Source organism: Centropristis striata, chromosome 11 (genome assembly GCF_030273125.1).
Source record: "Centropristis striata isolate RG_2023a ecotype Rhode Island chromosome 11, C.striata_1.0, whole genome shotgun sequence".
Classification (NCBI taxonomy): Eukaryota; Metazoa; Chordata; class Actinopteri; order Perciformes; family Serranidae; genus Centropristis; species Centropristis striata.
Window position 1 is genome coordinate 29633462 of NC_081527.1, and position 18019 is coordinate 29651480.

The following is an 18019-nucleotide window of genomic DNA, read 5'->3' on the forward strand; positions in this document are numbered from 1 at the left end:
CTTTCAAAGATATAAAACTACTTCATTAAACTAAATGAGCCTGAATTGCAGCTTCCCATTTCACGGAGGGAAAAAACCTTTTAGTCAAAGCTCTTCAAGGTTATTTAGGAATGGAACATCAAATAGAACGTCTTTCATTTTTAATATCAGTTTTTGTATTTATAAAGTTGGTGGAAAAAAATATAGCTTCCTTTTATTGAATGTTAAATGACTTCTGCAGAATATTCATTTGAAACACACCTTTCACCTTTCCTCAGAGAGATCAAAAGAATATTTTCATTACTTCCTCACTTTAGATGTTGCTTTCATTTTATATAAAAAAGGAAAAGTTTTCTGCTGAATAGAAAATATCCTTTCACTTCTTCTCAGCAGCAGATCTTCTCTGATTGAACTGAGCTGCTCCTCTGAAGAGCTGCCACACTGTTTGAAGAAGCTCTTTAAATGAATCCAGCTCCCATGAGACTTCACTGAAGCTCTCTGTGTTATTTATAGATAAATATCATACTGCTGTAACCATCATGACATCAGTCCTGTGTGGGAGGGAGGAGAGGGACGGAGGGAGCTGAAGGAGGGTGGCAGCGATTGTTAAAGTACATTTATTTGACACTGAAAATGAAATTGTGACATTCGAAATAAGGCACTTTATGTTGTGTTTTTCTTTCTCTGCATATAGATGATTTATAGTACTTTATAGTGTATATAGGAGGCTTAGAAGCTACCAAGGGATTTCAGGTAATACATATGAAATGAAAAACTATGGGAGAAAAGGCATTCATACTTGCACTGCTCATAGATTATACATCAACCTGTCAGACATGTGTCAATGCGATTCTATCCTGAAGGCCATGGTTCCTTTTTAATAAAAGCCAATGATTGGGTCATTTTGAAAGAAGAAGTGAGTGGTTTACTATGAGAAAGCAAATATCTATGCAGCAGGCAGACAGTGTTAGAAGATCATGCCAACTGCATACAAAGCATTCTGCAGAATATATCCAATATTTCCACTCTCCTCAAAGAAAACTGTACCACCGATGACTATAGGTGCTATGACTATCGTTTCCCGAAAATCCAGACTCTCTTCTCACTTTGTCATTTAGATATCTGCAAATAAAACAAAAAGTGGAGCTAAAATGGACAAAAGTCTTCATGAGTTCAAATCCCACAACGGGTATTTTCTCTTTTCTGTTAAAGTTGCACTCACCTAATATTTTTTCCACAAGACAATTGACCATGGAGTCATTATATGTACTTTACAAGCTACCAAAGGACCAGGATGGCCGAGTGGTTAAGGCGTTGGACTTAAGATCCAATGGGCAAATGCCCACGTGGGTTCGAACCCCACTCCTGGTAGAATATTTCTACTACTTGAGAGTTTATATTACAAAGGGTACCTGACTGAAAGAGATTAAAACCTTTCTCACGGCAGGTCCACTACAGCCGCAATACTAGCTAATGTTAGCTTAGAAATGTCTTCTAACCTCAACAAAAGTCAAGCACTGACCAAAACACAAAGTCAAACAGAGGTCTCTGTTGAGTAATGACTACCCTGTAAACATGCTGCTTTGATTTTTTTAATCAACCATGTGAACCCCACTTACAAATCCCATTCACCTCCATTGTTAGAAATCTTGGACGCAGAAACGTCTGTGCATGTAAAAAAAAACATTTTGTGACAACAGCAACAGATGTTAAGCACTTTTGAATAGTTTACAGCGGACCTGACACAATAACCACTTTTTGTTGGATTATCTATTTTCCAAGAAATAACTGCGATACAGGACATTACTGTCATTCTAAGACAATTTAATAGCATTATAATGCTCGTGCACCCTTTTTAAAGAGCAATTAATATTTAGTTGTGTGTGTAAAACAGAGAGCAGACAAGAGGACAGAAGCAGCTCGACCAGAAATGACAGCAAAATGTGTCTCAGCAGCTTTTTTTCTGTTCATAATAATTTAAAAAATGCATTGGCCCTGTGGCCAAGACTTACAATGGATGGGAAATCCCTGCTGTTTTTATGGTTTCATGTAGGCTAAATGTTGGCGATATTCTCATGTAAACAAACACAAATATAAACACAAACGGGCGATATCACACTATAAATGGACAAGACCTTGATAACTTTTTTCTGAGCTTCATAAGTCGATATTGTAATTATTGTGACGGGCCAACTCACAGTCATTCTGTGACCTCATTCTGCTGAGAAAAAGACAGGAGACGATGAGTAACACTGTGTTTATCCTCACCGGTTGCTTTCCATCTGTTGCAAGACCGGCTGGCACCTCCAGGAGGTTTCAGACACACACACACACACACACACACACAAATTTACTTCACTGGTGTATGCAGAGCTTGGTAGTGGATCTGTGTTGTGTTTTTTCAGTCTTTACATTGCTAAATGCATATTATAGAGAGTGTATTTACTTTTATAAACATATTTAACTGTGTTTGAGTGTGGTTGCCCAAACCCAGGCAAAAATATTGAAGAAAAAACAGATGACTGTGCAGAATCTACAGCATCTCTTTCTACTTCGATAAAAACACTGCCTCAGCAGTCTGCCTGCCTGCTACAGTGTAGTTTTTTTTACCCCCATTTATTTCTACACTGCTTTAATCTAAGAGTATGCTGGACCCTTGCAGATAAAGCACTTAGCTTTCGCTTTAAATTCACATTACCACACACTTCTTTTATTTGATATATTTAATGTTTGTGTGAGTGTGGCATGGTCTCAGGGCTGTAATCAGTGTTCATGTAATCAAACTCTGGCTGTAGAGACGTCTGATCTCTTTCTGACTCTTGACGAGTTCACAGTTGGTTCATCACTTTTGCCTAAATGAGTAGTCCATTAATCTTGAGCTTGTCAGCTATTGAGCTTGTCAATTACAAGGTAGCCACATCCTAAATACTCTGCTGTATCTTCTGTTTTACTCTGTACAAAATAAACACCATAAAGTCATTATGAGAATGTTTACTGAGGTAGTAAATCAAGTAAGAAGTAGGGTCATTTTCTCATCGCCCTCTATAACCCCTTTTTTTTTAAACAGTAAAGTTTCCCCCTGCTGGCCATTAGAAAGAATGCATATATAAGGAACTTCTGCATTGGCTTCACTTTTCAGACCTGGAAGCGACGTCCACTTCTTTCATACAGTCTACCGTGAAAAAGGTATATTTTAGGCCTTAAACATCCATGCTATGTCACATTTAGTTAAAAAGTGTCAATGGGTTGTTGATTAATAATATTGGTTAAAGCATAGCACTTAAAACACAATGGACAAATGTCTCCATTATTTAAATCCCGCTTTGGGTTTTTCGCTTCTTTGCTTGAAAAATTGAAATTTAATACCAGGATGGCCGAGTGGTTAAGGCGTTGGACTTAAGATCCAATGGGCATATGCCCACGTGGGTTCGAACCCCACTCCTGGTAACATGTTAGTGTTCATTTGTGACAGAAACAACATACATTTATGGTGACTTACACGACGACTTCTCAATTTTTTACCCCCCTTAAAATCATGACAGCCTTATCTCTCACACAGATCACAAATAGACATTAAGTGGATTTATCAAGTACAGTAAAGATGCAAGAACAATGTATAGAACAAAGTTTGTTAGTGAAACAGGAAACATGCTTCATTCCGTTTAGTCTGCAGTGAATCCTTGGAAACAAGGATGGCGGAGTGGTTAAGGTGTTGGACTTAAATTTCAATAACTTAAGAATACCCATGTGGGTTCAAACCCAAGACTGACCATTCAACTGTATTGCCCTTAGTTGCAAGCCTTTCAGGTCATTAGACCAATTTGCCCCTAGATAAGTCTACAATAAATCATAGCAGTGAGGCTGTGGCCTAGTCACAAACTTTCTCAAATTACATCTAAACAGGACACAAAAATGCATTTCTGAAAACATTTAAGGATGACAGAAATTCAGTTCAGATTTGACCAATGCTGGTAAAATTAGGATTACATCTATTTCTATATTTCTTTTCTAAATATATGACTCCGGTTGTTCTCTGCTTATCATCATCAAACAGAAACTGGCATGGCGTTTCAAGCCAGTACTTTAGAGAGAAGCTGACAGCAGGGCTCAACATCGCTTAGTTTTTGTGGACTCCAGAGGGTTAAAGTAAGAACATGTACCTTTTGAGCTTTCATTCCAATCAAGCTGGTTTCCTGCCATTGTTCAGAGGAAACATAGAAAACTGGAGAACTTTGAATGGCTGACCTGGTTCTTGTTGCTCTCATTTCCCAGGTTGTTCACCTCTACAGGAAATGGATGGGCTTCTGTTGACTTCTGATTGTACAATGTGAACACGGGTTAGAAATGAAGTAAATTAGATCGGAGTGTTGATTCAGTTAAAGCCCCGCTACAAGACTGATGGGTCAAGTCTATTAAATGCTTGGCTGCTTTTATATTACTCATTGCATGGGGTTGCACTGCTATTAAGTCTTTGCTCAGACACACTAACACAGATGTTAAACCCTGCTCTGAGTTAAGAGGAAAGTATCTTTATACCTTCATTTTACCTTAATCTTTATATCCAATGGACCCCGAATTTAATCAACGGTTACAATGAGGGAACATACAGTGGGAGCCATGATTTTTCTCTTGTTCTATTCCAGTGAGCAGATATTTGCAAGAACTGGATATTCTACTGGATAATAATCTAATAAATGTGGAAGTTATTTAATTGAACCCACTGGAGCAGATTCTATTTCTCTGGTCAGGATGTGGCTGCTGTGTGTAGCTGTATTCATCTACCTAGTTGGATGTGTGAGTGTGTGTGTGTCTGCTGGCTTATAATCGTTATAATAAAAGTCCCTTTAATTGTGCCTTTTAGTTTGACAATGAGACAGCAGGCAATCGGTTCTGCTCCACATGACTTACTTTCGTGATCTCTGATAATAATAACAAATGACTCTTACAGAGATGAAAATGGAAATGACAAAAAAAGATTAACTCTTGGTCCTCACTTGTTCTGCATGTCGTTCTGCCTTTCTCTATCATATGTCGAGGTGATAACTTTAATCATTTATAATAACGTTTTCTGTCTTGGCTTAAGCGTAAGCAATGTTGGTCTGCCTGAGTAAAGACCATCTCTTGAGCCCAAACTAAAATACCTCAACAAGTATTGGATGGATTGCATTAGACTTCTATATCCCTCTCAGGATGAATTGTTATAACTTTGGTGATCCTATAATCTTACTCACAGATTGTAGACTATTGGTGTAAGCCTGCCATTGGCCGCCTAATTTGAACAGAATTATCCACCCCTCCTGCTATCTGTGTGATATGTTTTTAATATCTCTGTTAATATAAAACAATAGCAACCTTCACGCTCAAAATGGCAAGGTTTGATAACGATTTTGATTGTGCAGTAAGGCAGGCCTGCTTGGTTCTTTCAGTAAATGGTTTTAAAGACACACAGATAATATATTTATAATACTTGCTGTCAAACAGGGGCATTCTTCCAGGTTTGCCCATCGTTTATGTAAAAAGTTTCATATTCCAAGCATTGCCTATCATCTGCAGTGAGCTAGCAAGGCTAAAGAGACATGGCGGGAAAAAACAAGGTGCTGGTAGTGTCCGCCTTGGATGTGATAAGTGAGGAAACTATTTTCGTTTTTTATGTTGCATTTTTCTTTTGCAGGAATTCAGCCTTTTTATGCCAGGGTGCACATACCAACACGCAAATGTTCCATCATCAAGTTTTCTCAGGACACTATTTTGCAAGGGAACAGTCACTGCATCCTGGGTTTAACCTCGTTCAAGATGATGGTGTGACAGCCCCGCCTATTTTTTCATTCTGGTGATGTAATTGGTTGCCTTTTTCCGAGGTGATCAGCTGATTCCATCAACCTGATCTGGAGCACCTGGGGCCGGTGTTGCAGCTGGATAAAAAGGGCAGCTGGCTGTTAGGTCTGTCTCTCTCTCGCTTCCCTCGCCAGCACCTTTTTGGGTTCCTTTGGCGTTTCATTCATTTCCACTTTACAACACCCTACCTTACATGATCAATACACCCACACTGACATACACATCTCATGCTTGTGTTACTTTAGGCTTTGTTACTTTATCTAAATAAATCTATTTTTCTATCAGCTATGCACTGCGTCTCTCCTGTTTTTGTCATCTCCTTCGAGCCGGGTCATGACAATGGTGATTGGTTTAAAGAAAAATACAGAAAGGAAACCCTAGGTGTTTTTTTCCTCTTAGTGTGAATGATGGGTTGAGCCAGACCTTTTTGTGGAGATAAGTTTGGCTATGCAAGATGTGAAATCCTATGACTTTTTATGTAGTGCCATCATCAGTTCAAACAGTTAAGTTGTCTAATTATTTTCTTTGTGACAAAGTGCCTGCTAAACATCATTCATGTTGGCTCAGGGACATTAGCTGTAGACTTAGATTGTTGTTAGATTGTGTTTTACAGTTCTTGTGTGTATTACATTCTGCATCATTAGATGTGATATCGAACTTAAGGTTATTATCATTTTTTTCAAGAAACCTGAAAGGTAATATTGTAAGATAGTATCTCCCTCTCTCTCTTTCTCTGTGAGGTGTACTTCATTCTAGATGGGCGTGGGGATGAGGCATTATCATGTCTTTATGTCCGTACTAGATAGCACAGCTGAGAGATGAGGCCTTAATGAACTCTATGTAGCTGGAATGAGAAGAAAACTTTACATTAAATTGAAAGTAATAAATTAGAAGACTGCTGCTTTACAGTTGTGTTTAAAACTACCACTTTCTATTGTCACAATATTTCTGATTGAAACAGGCACAATCAAAGCTGATAAAGTGAGAATAACACTTATTATTTAAGTGACAAACAGATGAGAGAAAAAAAAATGTTGATTGTTTGTTGAGAAATCTTGATTTGTCAGATACAAGGTGGAATAAAACAAACTGTCAGTGATTATTTCACACCTCAGGTCTCCTCTGAACAATAATTCTCTGATCCTTAATGGAAATACTGTGACTGTGAGTGAACACTTTTGATTCTTTGTGTTTTTGTTTCTTATTTTCCTGGATCAAACACTTTCAAATTACTCTACCAAAAAGTCAAAGAAAAGAAAAATTGAATTTCTCTTCTGGAAAAATTGGGTCTCATAAGAAGTTGGATCCCAAATCATAGACAGAACTCCAATTATTGGTCACTCTGTATTGAGTTGTTCAGCCACAAAAAAATTAAGGTCACCAGGATGGCAGAGTGGTTAAGGCATTGGGTTTAAGATCCAATAGGCATAGGCCCTTGTTTGTTCAAACCCCGTTCCTGGTAGCAAAGTTTAATTTGATGTGTTTCCTCTTTCAGAAACTGACAATTTAAGCTGAGGTTAATCACAAAGGATCTTTTCTCATCACTAGGAGTCCTCCTTAATGGCACAGGAGGTTCCAGTGAAGAGTTTCTTTTAGTAAGAAGCTTGAGATCATATATTTTGTCCAAGTAAATGGATTGTTTTAAATGGCAAATTAAATGGTTGCCAACAAAATGTGTATTGAAAGTTCTTTATCAGTCTATTTCAACAGAACTCACACGCAATGAGACAAATAACCTGCAGCAGCTGATTGAGTGTGACTACAACGTATATATTCTGCTCTACTTCTTACCTCGCCAGACTTTTAGAGATATAATGCTTTGTGAATTACTGTGAGAGTCCATAAGTCAGGACTCGCATGGCTGTTATTTTTAAGTTGAGTTCGTCTTAACTCTGCAAGTTTAGAGGTACTTTTAGACTTTTGCAGGAATTAAGCCATTTTCTGACAGGGTGCATATCCTCACACGCAAATGTTTGACCAAACAAGATCCATCAGGATACTATTTTGCAAGGGCACAGTAACTGCATCCTGGGCTTAGCCCTGACGAAGATCATGATTTTTGTCCATGTAAGTAACCAGGATGGCCGAGTGGTTAAGGCATTGGACTTAAGATCCAGTGGGCAATTACCCACTTGGGATTGAACCCCCACTTGTGGTAAATCACAAAATATGCATTGATGAATGTCAACATCTGACAAAATATGTGTTTAATGTGCACCATCACCAATGGTGTGTTTTATGGTTGAAAAAACACAATCATCCTCTATCTAGAGAGTAGCGTAGGAAGAGGTAGATGCATATGCATTAAATCTCTCAGTAATGCAAGTCAAGGTAAAACTATGAGTCAATGGTTGACCTGTGAGAGTGGAGAGTTCTGATGGTTCTGACCTGTCAATGATGCCACACATGTCGATCTGCAGGTGGCTGTAATTTCCCAGCAGTCTTTGCTGCACCATGATCAGGTCCACTGGCTGGTTCTCCACACTGAGGAGACGCATGCAGCCCTGGAAGATGTTGAAGGGATTTTTACATTCCTGACTGTCTTCTTCAGCAGGACAACCTGAGCAGCAAAGCAAAGAAAAAAAGTGAGTTTAGAAACATGACAGCAGTAATATAAAACAGTGATGCACTGCAAGTTTAAGCCATTACAGCTTTAGTATTGTTGATACTATTTACACAAATGGAAGATACATCAGAGCAAAAGTGGAATACAACCCACTGTGATGATTAGAACTCTTTCAGTGTAGGGGTTAATGCTCACACTGTATACGGTTCTATAGAGGTTAAATATATTGTGATTTGCTCAGTAGAATGTATTTTACTGCAAAGATTGTGAATGTGTTATTTGTGTGTTTTCAAGTAGCTGGAATAATGAAAATAGAGGCCAAGCCTTGATCAAATGAATATGGGTACTTTTTTTCTCTTAGTAATCCATTTTAATGTGGAAAAGGAGATAGTGTAAATGTGCGAGTGTGTGTGCGGGATGATAAAAAGCCTGAGGCAGTAAAAGAACATGCCTGGACTGTAATACTGCTGAGCAAAGAGAGGACAAAATAGATGAGATTTAGGAAAAAGGAGGCAGCCAGGAAACCAGTGGAGAAAGAAACAGAAGAAGGAAAGAAAAAATACAGGTGAGATGGAGGAGAGGAAAGGGAACAGTAGGAGAGAGGAGAGAGAAAGGACAGTCTGATAGAAGGAAAGAGGAAAGACAGAAATGACAGGAAAAAGGAGGGAAAGGTTAAGCAGACTTATAGCTTTCATTATAAAACAGCCACAAGCTAAATTTGGCTCAGAGCACACATGACTGTAGAGGTGAGTATTGAAGACACCAACTGTTCTGCACAATATATAAAAATGTCAACAACTTTGAAATATTAATGCTAATATTTCAGGGAAAATATTGTACATTCACATAAAAGCACAGTGAAACAGTCTTTTTAAATGATTACTGTAATTGCGGCAACAATAGTTATACTTTAAAAGGTGTAGTCGGAAAAGGTGCCTGCTTTTCTAATATGAAAAGACACAATTTTAGTTAAACTTACTGAAAAAATAAATTAATGAAATAATATGAATCATTCAGGTGGGTTGCATTGACGATGGAAGCCTGAGCCTTGGCAGACATCAAAAGGAAAAGGAAACACATTTAAATCCGGACAAAGAGAGTAAAAATGTAATTTGTGACATTAAATTAATAATTTGGGCAAAATGCCTACTAATGAAAGATTTAATTTGAAACACTGCTTAACAATCAGAGACCTTCTACAAAATATATTTACTTATTTATTATCTGGAGCAAAACTACTCTTGAATACTTATCTATGCTGAGCAGGACTTATTTGTATTTTTATTAAATATTAACTCAAAGATTCTCAAGGCAAGTCCAGTGTAACGAAGGATATTGATTTTATGTAGTGCAACAGCTCAGTGATTGACTTACAGTCTGTTAACATTATTTATTATATATATTATATATTATTATTATATATCTTACCACCAAAGAAGAGTTGACTTCCAACAGTGACGGAGTGGCCGGCTTGAGCGACGCCTCCTTCTTCTTCTTTATCCACAGCGATGGTCAGACGACCTCGTCTGGAGTTCAACTCCACTGAATGCCACTGACCGTCATTTAGAGCTGAACCTGGAAAAATAATAATCAGTATTGTAAAAGAAATGTTTATATCTTGTCACAGGCACTCTTCTCAGTTCAGAGTGACCTCTGCCCTATTCAAAACTGTTGGACACAGACTCGACCTTTCCTCCAATTAACAAGAAGCTTTAATTGCCTGTGTTTACCAAATAACAATAACAGCAAGCCTGCAGACAGAAAGGCGCTTCTTGGTTCAGGGGGTTTAAGAGCCATATTTGTTAGTTATATATTTGTTTGAGTCCAGCAACAATAATGAAATCACTGAAAAGACATAAGACAACAACAGATCTGTTAAATAACTGGGGGCAAGGCCTCTCAGGGCTTTGTAAGTGATCAATAATGGCTGAATTAAGTCAAATAGCAACAAGTAGCCAGAGTAAGGAAGCCAGGATCAGTACAATGTGATTATGCTTCCTAACCAGAGGAATCAAAGAAGATTGTTTTTACTGATGCAGGAAAGCATGGAATTATCATTAGGCATCGTTAACAAGAGGTAAGAGCTTTGAAAAATGATCTTATCGGCTGTTTGACTGACCTGCACTGAGCTCCAGCAGGGCCCTTCCAGCTTTATGGATCTGCAGCCGGAGTCTGGCTTCACTCAGGTACAGCCAGACCACGCCCCCTCCCTGAGGCAGGTCAAAGGTTAGCAGAAGCCCCGCCTTGTTCCACGTCCTGAACTGGAACCCAACGGACACGCCCCCTAAGGAGGACGCTGCCGCCGCCGGCAACTGGAGGAAGCTCTGGGGGCCGGGGAACGTTACAGCCACGGACACCGACTCAGCACAAGAAAAGGTCACATTGCCCTGAGAGAGAAAGATGCAGAGTGGAGAGAGAGGGATGGGACAGAGAAAAATGATTACTAGAGAGATAAAACAACATAAAACATGAATATTAATCAGCTGCAGAGGGCGTGCCGATGTGACCTCTGTCCCAATGATCTCATCAGCAAGTCTCCTTGAGAAGAAAACCCATGCCTGCAAGCCGAGAACTCCCAATGTCACCCAGCTTAGAGGTGTGCAGGGAGGTGGGTATGTATGTGAACAGTACTGTATAGACATTTCCGCTGCGGTCCATTGTTTTGAGTAGTGGTAATGACACCGGGTCCATTGCTAAGGCTGCAGCAGTAATACATTACAGCCCAGGCTCTCTGCTGGGAATATCAGCCTGCTATCTTTATAATGCTCCGGAAACACAGATGACATCTAAAAGCCCTTTGTAGAGCTGTTAAAGTGATATATGGACGTACATTGTGGAGGATGCAGCATCACTGCAAAATATAAAGTAAAAAGTGAGCAATAAAATCCCCCCAAAAAGCCATTCACTAACACACATGCACACACAAACCCCTCTTAAACACGTACTTCTTTTGTTATCATACCTTTAAGAACAGCAAAAAAGTACTCTCTATATTAAACAGGACTAAAACTAATAGCCTCCATTAGATCTTCAGCCATGCATGTGAATCTCTGCACCTTTTTTTTTTATCTTAGCTTCTCTGTTCTCCGATCCTTTACTGTAATGAGAGAGCGTTTATTGGAAATGTTCCAGAGCTGCTTTCCACTGATGCAGAGTCGGTCCACTTATTGTGATTGTAGAAACATTTGAAAAAGACAAGGAAGCACTCCTGAAAGTGAACCCATCGCCTCCTCTTCTTCCATCACTCACTGTCCTTGTTAAGTGCTCGTCAGCAGCTGATTGACAGCATCTATGATTCCCCAGCGGTGCACTTAGCATGTCAACATGTATGAATGAACCTGCATGTCGACAAACACAACCCCACATCGTATGCATGTGAGGGATTCAGCATTGCAGAAGCTTCAGTATAATCCAAGCTCCTGTCCTCATCTTGTAATAAGTAATTCACAAATAACACCAAGCAGAATCTTTTATCAACATTTGGAGGGGGCCAAATTTAGCCGGCAGATTTTATTTTAGGTGGCGCAGCTCCAGCTATTGATGCTGTATTCTCTCTCAGATATAGAAGCTCAAGAGCCCACATACTTTGAACATCAAAGCTTGTTGCTTTCCCCCAAATGATTTACATGAACTGTCATCATCACATTGGAGGAATAAAAAAACGGTGCCACAGAAGTTTTGTTGGCTTGTATTTCCCATGGATCTACGCTCTTGAGCTACTTGGTTATCTTTTAACTGTTCAATATCTGAAGATGATGAATATGTGCAGCGATGATTGTTGCCATATGGGATCTGACCTCTTCACTCCCAGCAAGCATATAAACAAAGTGAAACATCGGCAAATGATAATAAGTTTTCACCATGAAGAAAAGTTTTAAAAAAAGAACATTTCAGGTGAAATCAACTCAACTCAACTTTTGTCCCACAAGGGATATTTTTTGTTTTGCAGTCAGACCCGGATACTACATGATAAAATACATACAACATCGTCTATATTACTGAATAAAACCAACATAAGGCTAAACGAGGCTAAAAAGCTCAATTGAGCTGCAACGTTGGCCGACTGGCTAATAATTCTTCTTCAAGTAAGTATTTTCACATTAAACATAGTTATCTGATTTAAAATAATAATAATAATCATAATAATAATATATATACTATATATGTATATATAATTATAGTTATAATATACATATATATATATATATATATATATATATATATATATATATATATATATATATTAGTTACCAACTTCACAACTCAGATTTCAAATTTTCTTCAACTGTCATTTTAATGTGCTGCATAGAAACGAACATTGTTACCCCAGGCAAAATAAAAACATACATATAGTGCAACATTTAGTGCAAAGACAAATATTAATAAATAGAACAGAATCTGTCTCTCATCTGTCTAATTTGTCTAACACAGTCACATTTTGGATAAAAGGATATACTGGTTGTGTTTAGCTACTTAACATCACATGGGAATGTACTTACCATGACAGTAACTGGATGGTCTTTGTTTTTAGCTGATTCTATCAGGTTGAGGCCGTTGTACAGCAGGTTTTCCAGGCAGCCATGAAAGTTTCTCTTGGACACGAGATCCTGGACTGCACCAACACTCAGCTGCAGGGAGACGAAACCACACAGATGCTGTTAAAATGTAGTACTTTTATGTAGGTGTGTTTATGTGTGTTCCTTACAACCTGCTCAATGTCCCAGTGGCTGAACTCTGCAGGGATTTGAATCCTCTCTGTGTGTTTGTCCACAGTGAGGTTGAGGTGCGAGCCGCGCCGCTCCACTGCTAAATGGTGCCAGTACTGATCATCTAACAGGCTGCCGAGGGAAGCGAGACGCCGGGGTTCAGAGGAACTTCTACCTGGAAGAGAAGAGATAAGACATGAGGAGGAGGAGGAGGAGGAGAGTGGAAGGGTAGATAGGAGGTAAGACAAAAAATCACAAGACAGTGAAGGAGGAAAAGAAGGACAGGAGTGAGTAAAAGGAAAGAAAGGGGAGGGAAATTAGCATAGAGAGGAGGAGGAAAGATCAGGAGAAAGCCAGGTGACATGAAGTTAGATGAAGGGAAGGAGGAGTAAAGAAGAAGGGCAGAAACAGGGAGGATGAACATGTGGACAGAGAAGGTGAGGAGGAGGGAGGGTGTCAATTAAAAGGAGGAAGATGAGACGAGAGAGAGAAGTTACAGAAGTCAATGGATTTAAAAAAAGAAAGTGATTGCCAAAAAGGAATGCGAGGCAGGAGAGGATAAATCAGACAGACACAAAGCGACTGTTATTAAAGACTAATCATAAAGTGAGAAATGGAAATTACTGAGACAGTCTTTTAATCAACACATAACCACTGTTTAATTTGAAAAGTCTGAACTCCACATTAAAGAAGAAGAAAAAAAAACCCAATATGCATTAAACAGGACAAGATAAAATGAAACTTCATTGGTTTTCTGAAAGTTTTCTGATTTCTGTGTGAGTTTTTTCTTTTCAAGTCTGTTATTTTGGTTATTTAATAAGCAGATTTGCTTCTATTAAGTATAACAGCTATTTTTGTGTTGGTTTCTCCTTTTCTCTCTTTAGTGATCTGATCTGACAGTCTATTTGTTGTCTTCTCATTATCTGAGTCTGCTGTTTTCTACGATCTGACCTGATGTCAAGGGAACGCAAGCCTAATGACAGCTAAAACACACCAGCCTCCACATTATGTCTAAATATTTCACTTTTCCTCAGTATCCCACAGAGAGGATCACACCGAGGTCACCCTCTTTCTCATCTCATTAGGGACGACGGGATATCTGCATACATGCTCTGACAACTGAGGCCAAATATGTGATAATGCCTGAAAACTGCAGAGAAAACATAGTGAGACATCATTAATGATTGATGAGCACAAGCAGGACCAAATAAGTGGCTCTGTTTCCCTAAAGTACTGGAAGAGAAAGAGCTGAATACAGTCAGCCATTAAAAATGTATCAGATATTCTTTCGGGACGATTCCAACTTCAAAGAGAGAAACAGAGACAGTTTGGAAGATGATGGACAAATGTATTTTTGATATTTCAGCCAACTTTGTAAAAGAGTTGATTTGTCTGCAGCTTGGATGAAAAAAAAAGCATCATCCAGGGAGAGAAAGTTGGTGTGGACCTCATAAAACACAGAACGTCAAAACATTTATTGTTATGAGTTATTTCAGTCAGAACGGGAGGAGGGAGAGATCCATATGAGAGACTCAGATGTATTAAATGGCATTGATTAATGGAGCAATTATTATGTTGTTTGGAGGCGGAGAAGAGAAGGAAAGGACCTTATGATTGATGGTTTCACTAGATAGATGGTTTGATTACTGTGTGAATGATTGGAAAAAGAAAGCAAGAATCAATATGAAAGATGAGAGGGCAAACAAATAGAAAATCACTCTACTTATATTAATACAGTATATAGAACCGTCTGTCGGTCTGTCTGTCTGTCAGTGGAGTGAAAACACTTTAAGACTGTCAGCCTTTTTTACCTTTTTGTCACTGACCTTTGTTACAATATATATACGTTCTCATATAATGAGTGAGTTGGTTAGTAAGTAAGTTTATAAGACTGATAAAATACTATAATGGGTATACAACCAAAATACCCCCCCCCCCCCCCCCCCCCCCCCCCCAAAAAAACAAAAACAAAACAACAACAACAACAATGGCATAGGGTGTAAAACATAAATAAAACCAGAATGCATAAAATTCACAATGACTGTATTAATTTACAAAAAAATGTTTCCCAGTTTTAGCATTAGACATCTGTCTTTGTCCTGAATTGAATCAAATGTAAATTTCAAAAGGATTTGCATTCTTTCTTCATTACATTCCAATTCATGGGGTCCCAAATTCCTTCAATTTTATTCATGTGTGATGATGTTAGTCATCATACATCTCACCTCAAATGCGAACATTCAAAAACTGGATCTCGATAACTTAGAAATTTGACATTTTCGTGAATATTAGCATGTGTTTTTCTGAATATTTGGAAGCAAAGACAGCAGCAGAGTCAGCTGTTCTTTATTCATTAGTTTGAACTATAGCTCATGCGTCAGACAGTTAACTGTTGGGAGAGCTGACACACTATGGTTGCATATGTTCTGGTTTTAGAGGCCGGTGGCAGGTTAGAAAACACATTCAGAAAAAGCTCTGGATTAAGTCTAAAACCTACATCATAGTCAGAGCTGAAATCTTTGTTATTTTATTCCCCACATGTCCTCGAGACAGAATCACCTCATTGTATCTTGTCTGCTCTTCAATTCCGGCTGCTTGACATTTGATTATTGAGAAAGACACTTACAGCTCTTATCGGAAAACAGGCTGGAATAATAAAGTCAGCAGCTGACATGTCTGTCACATATTCAGCCCAAACCAGTAGCTCTGTAATGATCCACAGCAGGTCGCTGAGTGAGAAGTTTGTTTGGAGGGATTTTTTGCTGCCAGAAGCTTTATTTGTTATTCCATTGAGTAAGAATGGAGAAATGACACCGTTTGTTAAGATCAGCATCATCTACTTTTCTATTGTTTGAATGTAGTGAGTCAATTCTGCATTATAAGCTCAACTGTCGAAACAAGACAACGAAAGGCTGACAGTCCTATTTGCTGCAGTTGCGGCATTTGTTTGTGTGACAAACATATAATAAATGATCACTCAGAATCATTATGTGATTCAAAGAAGTATCAGAAAGTAGAGATATTTTTTTGGATAATTTAAATTAGCATTGCATACAAGTGTTGAATCCACTATGATGTGTGTTGCTAATTGTCCCACTATAAAGCCAAACATGTCACAGCAGCAAAGTATCTGGTTGCTCTGAGTTTATTTAAGTGTTTCCCTGAGGTTTCAACGCAGCTTTTTTAATCAGCATTTTGAATTGGTACCTGAAATTACTAAAATTGCACTTTAAATGTGTGGGGTGATGTGGTGCAGGGTTTTCTACTAATGCAGATTCCACTGATTATTACCCTGCAGTGCAGCAAAATAGGGGATTGTAACTTGAGGCAACCATTGTTTCACTTGGTTATATTGTTATGGAATCTAAGTAATCAGCAAATATAGTTTTCTGGAAGTGCAGAAACTTTTCATGCAGGCAACTGTGCTCAAAATGGGATAAATTCAGTAATAAAAACACATAATGATCTGAGTAGAAGTTCATAGTTGCCTTCTGACTTTTCCTTGTTTTGTTATTCAAAGGACAACCCCAAAGGATTTTTAGAAACCCATCATATACTGTCCTGCTTTAGGGTAAGAGTGCTGAACTCTTGAGATGGCATGGGAAGATATCCAAATTTCATGTCACAATAATCAGATTAATTCATAATCACTAAATTATCCCAGTAATCATCGATATATGCTAAAAACTATGCTTAAAAATTGCACAAAAAACTACTGGAATCACCTTATTGGAAACACACATCTTTACTGTATCTCAGATAAGTAAACATCTTTTAGTGGAAAAAAGAAATGGGTTATCATAAATCATAGCCAAGTCCACCTGCATGAACAATTGCTAAATAGATTTTAAAAAGTGGTAAGTAGTAAATAGTAAGTCTTAGGGCTGGGCGATATGGACCAAAAGTCATATCCCGATATATTCAGGCTGAATATCGATATACGATATATATCCTGAATTTTTTATTGCAAAGTGAAAGCAAATGTTCAGTCGAAGTCAAAGCCAAATATGACATGTCACAAGTAGTTTTATTAAAACCGTTTATTTAAGTGTGCATAAATGCTGTATAACAACAGTTATACAAAAGTGCACATTTAAATATAAAAATATCTTCAATAAAAATAGCTTATGTAATAAAATACGCTTTTTCTGAAATAAATATATTTATATGCGAAAAGAATATCACATTACAAAATAACTACATATGACAAACCCTAGTCTGGGCAACATTTACATATAAATACTTTTTTAAAAACTATATCGATATATACGCGATATGGTCTAATTCCATATCACAGTATATAAATAATATATAAAGTATATCGATATATTTTTTATATCGCCCAGCCCTAGTAAGTCTGTAGTAATAGAGTCTATTCTTTCTTATATGATAATTCCACAATTTTTTATGATGTCAAATGGTAAAGACAACAATTTAATGTATTGCATCAGTATATATATTTAACCTCTAACTAAATAAATAAATGAATTATCTTTTAACAAGTAAGATCCAACTGGCATTGAGGCATAGAGGACTGTACGTTAGATTTCCTGATGATGGATATACACCACTATCGAATGACTGTGTTTTTAAAATTGTAATCGGCAATATAATCGATACAATCATGAAATTCTGAGCTCATTACTTGACACTTTGGCATTTTATATACTTTTACTCACTTAGAGTTTTAAACTCGATGATGTATATCTTTATTTATATAGGTTTCACTTTGTTCATTCCTGTTTGCATTCAGTTTATTCATTTGCAATTACTGTCTAATTTACATTACTTTATTTTCATTTGGACTATTTTAAGTTTTGTTTCCCATTTTGCTTTTACTTGTGTGATCTTCTCCTTTTTCTTTTTCATACATATTTAATGAACACTGTTGGAGGGAGCCTGAGACTTAAGAGCTTCACTGCCAACGACTGCT

The 18019-nt window shown here is 37.8% G+C and overlaps 1 protein-coding gene and 2 non-coding genes across 4 annotated transcripts in view; 2 read left to right on the forward strand and 1 right to left on the reverse strand.

Annotated features, from left to right (window-relative positions):
- Positions 1-18019, reverse strand: part of LOC131980086 (contactin-associated protein-like 4) — a 112497-nt gene that overhangs the window by 40941 nt on the left and 53537 nt on the right. The window contains exons 6-10 of one of the 2 annotated variants that reach the window (XM_059344246.1): positions 13089-13261; positions 12880-13008; positions 10500-10767; positions 9809-9955; positions 8203-8374 (exon numbers count right to left, since the gene is read on the reverse strand). In XM_059344246.1, coding sequence (XP_059200229.1) covers positions 8203-8374; positions 9809-9955; positions 10500-10767; positions 12880-13008; positions 13089-13261 — 889 coding nt within the window. Of the gene's footprint in view, positions 1-8202; positions 8375-9808; positions 9956-10499; positions 10768-12879; positions 13009-13085; positions 13262-18019 lie in introns of both variants that reach the window. The other variant, XM_059344245.1, reaches the window with a different exon arrangement.
- Positions 1268-1350, forward strand: trnal-uaa (transfer RNA leucine (anticodon UAA)). The gene has a single exon. It is a non-coding gene; the product is annotated as a tRNA-Leu (tRNA).
- Positions 3344-3426, forward strand: trnal-uaa (transfer RNA leucine (anticodon UAA)). Its single transcript has one exon. It is a non-coding gene; the product is annotated as a tRNA-Leu (tRNA).